Source organism: Cavia porcellus, unplaced genomic scaffold, assembly GCF_034190915.1.
Source record: "Cavia porcellus strain 051 isolate PalLab524CR breed Dunkin Hartley unplaced genomic scaffold, mCavPor4.1 scaffold_29, whole genome shotgun sequence".
Taxonomy (NCBI): Eukaryota; Metazoa; Chordata; class Mammalia; order Rodentia; family Caviidae; genus Cavia; species Cavia porcellus.
This window is the reverse complement of record NW_026947512.1, coordinates 21492316-21502518: the sequence shown is the minus strand read 5'-3', so window position 1 is coordinate 21502518 and position 10203 is coordinate 21492316. Positions and strand designations below refer to the sequence as shown.

At 46.7% G+C, this 10203-nt stretch overlaps 1 protein-coding gene across 1 annotated transcript; it reads left to right on the top strand.

Moving 5' to 3' along the window:
• The first annotated feature begins 3749 nt into the window (after positions 1-3749).
• LOC100722834 (alpha-1,3-mannosyl-glycoprotein 4-beta-N-acetylglucosaminyltransferase-like protein MGAT4E) lies at positions 3750-10203 on the top strand. Its single transcript, XM_003474685.2, has 4 exons — positions 3750-4597; positions 5846-5993; positions 6349-6442; positions 8366-10203. Exons 2-4 carry the CDS (start codon positions 5868-5870, stop codon positions 9481-9483), a joined length of 1338 nt encoding a protein of 445 aa, XP_003474733.2. The 5' UTR covers positions 3750-4597; positions 5846-5867; the 3' UTR covers positions 9484-10203.

Genomic DNA, 10203 nt, shown 5'->3' with positions numbered 1-10203 from the left:
GCGAGCTAGGGGAGCCCACGAGATGGGGGGACACACAACTAAAATGACCCGGGCCGCTTCTTCCCTTGCCCCGCCCTCCTGTGCCCTCATCTTCCCTTGGCCCGGCCTCTTCCGCAGAACTCGTGCACCTTGCTCTACTCCACCCCCAGCCCACACCACCTCAAGCCCAGTGTTATCTCTGGGCTGCTGTCCTTGGGAGCTGGGTCTGAGTTGGAGAGGCACCAAATAATAGATACTTCTTCCCGCAGCTATCTCTACTTCCTTTCCCATCTCGGCTGTTCCTCTCCCCTCTTACCTCCCACCTCCATGTGACACCCCCCACCCCACAAGCCTCTACTAGAGCCACACCCCTAACCACTGCCCAGTCTCAAGTGCGGCGGCGGCGGGGGTGGGGGGGGGAGAATCTCTTTCTGCTGACTCAGCACAGGTAAGATCCTGGTAATGGCACCTCTGTCCTAAGCTTCAGCTTACCTAAATGTGGGGCCCAAAGGACGAGGCTCGAGCAGACCAGGCTTCAGAAAATAAGATGTTCCCACGGTGCAGTCGACCTGCCCCTGGGCTGGGGTGGCAGAGAAACCCACACCAGGGCTTCAGGGTGTGTTTCTTCCCCTTCTGGTTGGACCACTTTAGAAGCTTGGGACTCCAAAGGTGCTGAGAGGGAAACTCCCATGCAGCTGCAGCACTCCTCTCTGGGATCTCTGAGATGAGAGGCCCCTTGGCGTGCTCTGTGGCCCTGGAGATTGAGAGCGGTAATGTCTGGAATTCTCTGCATCTGGGATGGAAGTCTTTTTTTGGTGGGGAGGGTGGGCAGCGGCGGAAGTCTTAATTCGACAGGATAGAAACTGCCTGCAGTGTGGCCTGGGAACTTTACAGAGCTCCACTACATCCACCGTGCTTACTTGAGAGTCCACTTTCAACCATCTCATGCCCATGTCCAGCCCAGCATCATGTGTGATTAAATGTCACACACACCTCCTCCTCTGCCCTGGCAGGAAGGGGTGATATGTGAACAACTGAAAACAATGTTCTAACGTGTAAGAAGACCAGCTCACTGGCCAGCAGTAATTCACTGTTGTATTGGTCAGCTTTTTAATTGTTGGGAAAAAATACCGACCATACATAGCTTTGTGGAGAAATGGTTTATTATGGCTGTTTTTTGTTTTGTTTTGTTTTTAAGAGATTTCAGTCCAAGGTTGGCTGGCCCCAAGGCAGAAACATGATAGAAGGGCATGGCAGAGGAAAGCTGCTTACCTCAAGGCAGTCAGGAAGAATAAAGAAGAGGCTGAGAAGAAGGGAGTGAAAAAAGGATAGCCCCTTCCAGGTTATGGTCCCAGGGACCTACTTCCTCTAACCATGGCCTATCTCCTAAGAGCACATTCAGCAATGGTGCCTGGTGACCTCATCACCTGCCAAAAGGCTACCTCTGAACACATGAGCCTTGGTGGGGGAGAAAGAGGCATTTTTTCCCCCAAAGTCATTGTATTTCAAGGAAAAGAAGAGGAGGAGGAAGAGGAAGGAGAAGAGGAGGAAGAACAAAAAGACAGCAAAATTTCAAAACATGTTAATCGGGGGCAACAATGGTACATACGTTGTGCATTGCCATCACCCAGAGCACAAGACATCTGCATTCAGTTGTCTGAACAATACCAGCACAAATCTTTCTCTTCAGTGAACTCAGAAATCAGTAGTATGTATAACTATTTTAACTTTTTTATATACATATACATACAGGAGGGGCATTTTTGATCCAAACCATAACAGTCTCCTGGACACACCAACCCTGTGAAGTATATGATATGATTGTCAGCATTTTTGAGATGAAGAAACAGATTCAGAAAGAGTCATCATCCAAAATCACACAGATAACACTATCAAAGGTAGGACCAGAATGGCAATGCTAGTGCCTGCCTTTCATCTTCCCCAAACATAGGCTGACCTCTGTGAGGTTCAGGAGAGAGACTTGAAGCTCTCACCTCACATCCATGTCCTTTTAACCTGCCAACATTGACCCTGTCTCCCCACTAGACCACAGTGGCCCCAAACTTTGCTTGTTATCTCCAGAACTTTTGTTTACATAGTAACAGCACCAGACCTATAGGCAGGTTGAGTCCCAGAAATCAATCTTGCAACCCATAATGGACTACAACCCTCAGTTTGAAAAAAATACTGCTCCAAGGTGAGGAAATTTTTTCCTACTTTGGGAAGCTTTCAAGATGTTCATAGATGTACCAGAGGGAGGACCAGCTCAAGATAACCAAAAGATGATGACTTTCCAAAAGCCAAGCACAAGGGCCTCGGGGGAAAAAAGTTCTGGCAACATGATCTTGGGCTTTTAGCCTCCAGAATTAAGATAAGATAAATTTCTGTTCTTCAGACAAATCCCTTAAACCAGTATCTATCCCCCCATAAACACACAGAATATGTATATATGATGTATATGAAAAGGGTACACACATCCACCCACCCTAACAGTGGTTCCATTTCCTTGGAGAACTCTGATGAATTACAGACAAAGAATGAGTCCTCCCACTCATACCAATCTAGTTTTTTGTTTTGCGACAGAATCTACTGTTCCAGGCTGGCCTTGAATGTGCAATCCTCCTGCCACAGCCTCCCAAAGTTCTAAGATTATAAACATGCATCAGTCCATACTCAATCTTGAAATTCAGCCACCATCCCCTTCTTCCCACCCTCTGAACATTGTCTATATGATGTACAAAATCAATCATTATATTTAGCTCTTTGGTCTGTGTTTCATTGTTGACTATTACCTTGTCTATACTCTTCTGCTTATTTCCCATCTACCGCTGGCTGCAGCTCATCAAGCCAGAGATCACTTTGTACCCATATTTGTAGCACTTTGTGCCAAATGGGTGCCAAGCATAAGACTGGCTTCTAGCAGAGAGTCTTCATGTCTTCTAAAATTTGACTTAGAGCAGGGATTGAAAACCTCAAGACAAGCGAATGAGTAATGCTGCTAAATGGGGCAGGAAGAAGTGAGTGGGCAGAGTTCATGCAGATGTGTTAGAGAGGGATCATAGGGCTGGGGATTTAGCTCAGTAGCATAAGTGCCTGCCTAGAAAGAGCAAGGTTGTGAATTCAATCCCTAGTATAAAAGGAAGGAAGGAAGGAAGGAAGGAAGGAAGGAAGGAAGAAAGAAAGAAAGAAAGAAAGAAAGAAAGAAAGAAAGAAAGAAAGAAAGAAAGAAAGAAATCATGTACTGGACATGTTTTGGGGAGATGGTAACAGGACGAGATGCCTCTGCTTATTCAAATGGAGCTGCTGGGCCAGGTGTGATGGTACATGCCTGTAATCCCTAAACTGGGGAGGCTGAGGCAGTTGGATCACTTTGAGTTCGAAGCCAGCCTGGGCTACACAGTTAGTTCAAGGCCAGCCTGAACTGCATAGTGAAATCTTGTCTCAAAATGACAAAACAAAAGACAAAGTAAAACAAATGGAGATACTGGAGTAAAAGAAATGGAGATACTAATCCAGAGCTCAAGGAAGACAGGGCTGAAAGTAAGGTCTGGGAGTATGTGATACACACACACACACAGTATGTATGTAGGAAGAGAAAAGAACTAAAGGAAGAATCCTAGGACAAATCTACGTGGACAGGCTATGAAGAGGAGGAGCCAGGAAAGGACACTGGGAAGGAATGGGCAGTGTAACAGAAATGGTGTTCAGGAAGAAAGTGTTTCCAGGGAGGCAATGATGAGCTGTGTTGGAGCTGCAGGGAGCTGCAGGGAGCTGAGCAGAGGGAATAGGGAGTGAAGAGAGACACTGACAGGGGCAACGCTGTCAAGCTAAACAGTGCATCACAGAAGTGAGGCAGAACATGAAACACGAATTCTGGCAAGTGTTTTGCTTTTCGCGTTTTCCACTAGAAAAGAACAGATCTTCTCATAGTGATAGGAGTGGTCCAGGAGAGAGAAGGGATCAGATGCAAGAGAAAGAGGGATGCAGTGGGGGCCTTGAAAACATGGAGAGCCATGGGAGTCCTGGCACAAAGGTCATGGGACCAAGGGGAGAGAAAGAGAGACTATGGCAGAGCCACAAGGAAGAGCAGGATGAGCTGAGTGGGGGTGGCAATTCTCTATCCCTTCCCTCCACTAAAGGATAGTGCTATTGCTGGTCTATAGCGATGGGTAATGAAAAGCCACTGATGATGAAGCTGTGACACTGAGCTTGTGAGGCTGTGATGCTGGGGGCGAGCAGCAAGGACACAAGAGGAGCATCACAGTGGGAGCTGAGCTCAAGGATGGACACTGCAGAGACCTCAGCCGGCTGCACCAGGCTCACCTCTGTGAGCTCCTGGGTGCCTGAGTGCATAGCCCACCACGGCTCTTCTTGAACTTTCTCGGGGCCTCTTCCAGAAGCCCACAGAACTCGAATGAGAGCAATCCTTTCACCTGCCTGGACAGCAGCGACGCAGAAGGGACGGAAGTTCAGAGCTCTGTCTGTGGTGAAGTCCTTTAACCACAATTGTAAAGCCACTTTATTCAGTATATGAGAAGTCTCTTTCTTTCTTCCTGTCACATAGACATTTATATCTGAATCATCTACGTGACAAAAAGTCTTTGCTAAAAGAAGCCAGGTAAGAAAGGTTCTAATCTATAAAGCTTTACTACATGTATGTATGTATGTATGTATATATGTATGTATGTATTTACTAAGTATTGAATCCAGGACCTTTGCACTAACCTAACTCTCCAATCCGTTTGATTGACTGATTCACTGATCGATTATTGTGGAGATAAGGTCTGGCTAAATAGTTAAGTTGCCTAGGCTGGGCTCAAACCTGCTGTCCTCCAGCCTCAGCCTCCCAGAATGCTGGGATTACAGGCATGCAACCCAGTTGCATTATTTTTATAATTCTTATCAAAAAACTACATGGTGGAGCCAAGGATATAGCCCAGCAGCACAAGTGCTTACTTGGCAAGCACAAGGTTGTAAGTTCGAGCCCTAGTACAGAAGAAGAAAAAAAAAAAAAAAAGGATCCTGGCTGCAGGAGAAAAAGCATATTGACCTCTACCCAAAACCTAACCTAAACACTTTCCTACCTGGGAGACTGGAGACTAGTATGGCCTCAGCAGCAAGAACTTGGCCTACACTGACTTTTCTTCTGTATGCTGAGCATGCAGGGAAAGAACTGAGAGCAGGGGCAAAGTGTATCAAGCCTTTCCTCTGATATTCTAGGCACAATCATGAAGCCTATTCTCACTGAGAAAGACACTAACAAGAGAAGAGGGCAGTGTGCAAGCACTTTGGAGGCTGAGCCAGCCTGGATCCCATAGCCCCACCCCCAGCAAGGGTGCTTTTACCCTAAGTTAAGAGAATTCTGTTCTAACCAAGGCTTGTGAATAAGATTAAAGGTGGAAATGCTGAGGCTCCCTTCTATCTAAAAAAGCAACAATGGCACCAATTTAGCATAGATCTTAGTAACCTTCAACTTCAGCTAATTTAACAAGTAATTTGATTTTTGCTGGAAATAGTAGGGTGAGGCTCCATGACCATCAACAGCCTTGTCACTGAAGCCCCAGCCAGCCCTGTCAATCTGAGTGGGAAAATAAAAGCCAAATCTCCAAAGAACTCTATAGCAAAGGCAGTGAATCTCATCATGGGATAGGCAACCTTTCTGCTTTAAGCAGGGGATAAGGCTACACTTATTTGGTCCCTGGGTCAGAGGAAGGACCGGTTTGGGTATAGATGAGCAACGGTCATAAGGAAGGATAAATGTCAGGGGTGAGGTACCTGTGTGGGGCTTTCAAAGGGCAGAGGGAAGTTCTGGATGTGGGCACGATGAGTAGAATCCTCCGCTTTGTGTGTTGACTTCTTGCTGTAGGAACCGTACCTGGGCAGACACCATGCGGTGTACCAGTAGGAGCTGCTTCCTAACCTCAGCAGGTGTCATGCTCTTGTGGCTCTTCATCACTCTGCAGATCCCCAAGGAGACTGAAGATAGCCGAGATGTGATGACTATGAAAGGCCAAGTAGCAACATTGCTCCCAGTTTGGGACTTGAGGGTGTAGGGTGGGAATGGTGAGGATAGCAGAATTCCCCAGAGCACCCAGGCTGTCCTCCTGCCTGTACATTTCCACTGGCAGGGTGGAATCGGAAGAAGCTGCACTCATTTTTCCTGTGTGCTAAGGCACAGTGGGGGACAAGTGCTGCTTGAGCCCTGGATCGCTTTGCCAATGGCTCGACATCCTGCGGATGGTCTGGACTTGCTCTAGAAAAAGCAATCCGTTCCACCTTTTCCCTTTGAAACTTATAAGGAACCACTGGGGGATAAATGCTGCTCATTTTAAGAAGGATTTTTTTCTTTTGCCTTCATCGATGCCCCAGGAGACCAGTTATGACAGTAAGAACTTTAAGCCACTGGAAGACTGGCACACCATCACCTTGAAATATACACAAAAACTCCAGAAGAAAAGGAAAAGTGAGTGCCAAGGAGAGGGAGGGATGGGGTCTTCCAGAGGACACAGGCATAGCTAGGCATAGTGACACACACCTGGGAGCCCAGCTACTTGGAAGGCAGTGGTAGGATGATCACAAGTTCCAGACGGGCCTGGGCAATTTAGTGAGACCCAGTCTTGAAATATAAAAAGTTCTAGGGATGGAGCTCAGTGGTAGAGCACCACTGGGTTAAATTTCCAGTACTGGAAGAGGAGAAAGATAAATAGAAAGATGAGATAGGGCCAGGAATATAGCTCAGTGGCACAGCAGCTCCCTGGAAAGTGCAATGTTGTGAGTTTGATTCGCCAGTACCATAAAAAGATGGAGATATGTGGGGAGATGGGAGTAAAGAAAATAAAGGGAAGAGAAAAGGCAGAAATTGGTTGAGTTTGGTGGCAAATACCTATAATCTTGGAGAATTATGAACTCCAGGTCAGCCTGGACTACACAGTGAAATACTGTCTCAAGCCAGCCAACAAGCAAAAAGACTTAAAATAAAAATTAAAAATCAAATGAAAAGATAACTGCACTTAGGACTGTTTCAACAGCAGGGAATTCTTTCCCACCTCTCCTAGATAGTTACATAGTAGGGTAGAAGGAAGGAGGAAAAAGATGAAGTTGTTATAAGAAGGTGAAATCAATATGTTAATCACATAAAACATTACTGAACATTACACGTGTTTCCTTTCCTCTGCAAGACTGTATGTATTCATATTGAGTGAGCAACAAGGAGCATGTCTCTTTTTACTTTATGTAACTTTGTATTTGAATCCACAGTTGTGATCTCTGACACCCTAGTAATGGATGACTAAGCAGCTGTACAGTATTTAAGTGGAAAGAAAAAACAAAATATTAAAATGAAAGGACTTGAGGTTAAGGTTGCCTACATGCATGTTTAGGTAGAGCAATTCACAGAGTATCTGAATAAAATGCATAACATGAAAAAGGACAGAATCACTAGAGGGAAAAATTGTTATAAAAAGGGGAAATTGCTGGATTTGAGAACATTCAAAAAGTAGCTATGCTCACTCTTACACTACTAGTGCCACACTAGATTAAATGATATTTGGAAGAGTCACACAGTCCAATCCTCTTGCTTTTATGAATTTAAGACCTAAACTCAGGAATGAAGGAACTTGCTCAAGATCACACAGCCAGTGGCAGGGCTGGGACCAGACCCTGGGGCCAGCAGGTATTTTGGCCTATGCTTATAATCTCAGCACTCTGGGAGCCCAAGGCAGGCAGATCACAAGTTCCAGCCCTGTCTGGACAACCTAGCAACTTACTGAGACTCCTTGTCTCAAAATGAGAAAAACAAAACAAAACCAAAACACCCGAGGGCTGAAGAATGTAGCTCAGTGTGAAGACCTAGGGTTCAATTCCCACGAGCATTGCAACAGAAAAAGGGAAGAGGGCTCCTGACTGCTAGGAAAAATCTTTTTTCTCATATATTACTTCAAAGAAGGTCTTTGGAAAAATGAAAAGAACAAAAATAAAAGAATTATAATAACTAAAATAATAGCCTATATATTGAGCAGTTAAATGATGCGTTTTAGATTTAAAGACTCAAAGGGATCCTTAGGGAGTCGGAGTCACCTAGCTGAGTACTTCTCAAACTCTGGTGTCTACAGGTCACCTGGTGATACCGTTAAAACGCAGGTTCTGAGGGAGGGGTCAAGATTCCCCAAGTCTCATAAGCTGACAGAGGAGGCTGATGTGGTGGACCAAGGACCACACTTAGAGCAGCAAGCGTGTAGACATCCCTCCCCTCTGCCACTGGACACCACAGAAGGGACTAGGAGAGGGAAGAAAGAGAAGACCCTAGGTAGAATCCCCTCCACCAAGCCCTTGACAGCCCTCACCTCCAGCCTGCACTGACAGCTGTCCCTGCTTTACCTCTCCTTAGCGTGGCTCACGGTGGGGATCTCCGCGGTGTCACGACAGGACCCAAACAGCCTCTTGTACACGCTGGCCTCCCTGTACGGCTCCTCCTCCGCAGCCGAGCAGAAGCGTCTCACGGTGCTGGTGCACCTGGCAGATTCTGACCTCGCCTGGCTCAAAGACACTACTGCCCGAATCTCCAGCCTCTACCACGCGCACATCTTGGCAGGGCAGCTGCTGCTGATCCACGCTCCGCCTGATGCCTACCCTGCCCAGGTTGGCGAAGGCCACTCTAAACAGAACGTAGACCACGCGTTCCTGATGAGCTTCGCCGCGAGGCTCTCCGACTACTTCCTGTTAATAGGGGAGGGTGTCTTTTGTGCCCCCAACTTTGTCACACACATTTATTCCAAGGTGATGACCCTGAATCCCAGTCCATGGGCGCTGCTGGAGTTCTCGAATATGGGCACCACTGGCAAACTCTTCCATAGCAGGGACCTCCCTGTGCTGGCCCACTTCCTCCTCCTCTTCCACGGGGAGAAGCCCCTGGACAGGCTGATCCTTCATTTCCGCACCCTCCTGGTCCAGGAAAATCAGATCCTCAGCAAACCATTCCTCTTCCACCACAGGTTGTCCCACCCCACCTTGCATGACAAAAAGGACACAGTAGTTCAGAAAAAGAACCCTTACGGTCCTAGCAACCCCCCTGCATCTGTCTTTACGGATATGGTCATTTCTGATGCTCACTTCCCCTGGGAGGCCTACACCCTGGACGAGTCATTCTTCTGGACAAACAGCATACACATAGGGAACCACTTGACAGTGGTTTTGAACCACCCAGCTAGGCTGAGCAGAGTGCAGGTGATGACAGGCTCCCTCGTGGAAGGAAAGTACGCTCTAGCAAAGGGGCAGGTGGAGCTGGGCTATGGCCCCCAGAGGATGCCTCAGGACTGTGCCAGCTTCGAGCTGCTGGGCTGGCTCTCAGAAGGGCAGATGGACCGGGAGCTACTGCAGGAAAGTGCAGCGGACCCCGTGAGCTGTGTGAGGCTGGTGGTGAAAGCCAACCAAGCTGGTGGTCTCATGATCAGGCACATCTACCTCTGGGAGAAAAATGCCACGAAGGAGAAAACGGATCAGAGTTGATGGTGAAATCAGTAAGAGTACACAAAATAAAATCAAGAAGCTGTTTTGTTGTAGTCTGGATGAGTGACGTAGAGGAGGTACCAGGGAATGACAGGCAGAGAGAAGACATTCTTTTGGTGCCCGCAAGATGTTAGAAGCCTCATTCCTTTTTCCACCTAAACAGGCAACTCTACCATGCTACCTTTCATTAGGGAAAGGCCTTGTTTACTCTCAAGAATCTTTAGACTTTTATGATACTTGAATCAGCCAGATAGACCCAAGTACAGTGTACAGTGTACTGTGTGTGTGCCTGTGTGTTTGTGTGTTCACACAGAGAGCTAGGGGTGAGGTTTAAGGTGGTAAGAGGAAGATGAGTGAGGAAATCATGGGGAGTCTTAAGAAACGACATCATAGGAAGCCAAGAAAAGGATTCTCATTAGAAATTGAACTCTCTGAAGTTCAGGAAAAGAGCAAAAGAACCCATAGCAATAAAGCTAGATCTTTATCCTTTTAAACTGCTTCATAGTGCTGCTCTGGTTCCCTCCTTTCTTCAGCAACAAACTTGGGCAATAGTGTGTAACTAAAGCTTCCCTTTTGATTGGTAATTCAATTTGTAAGGTCCCCCAGCTTGCTGCTTCGTACACTATGCTACTGAAACTCTTCCCTGCTTGTAATGCCCAAAATAGTCAAAATCCAATGGCATTTTTCAAATTTCATTTTTCTTGGTTCTATGTAGCAATA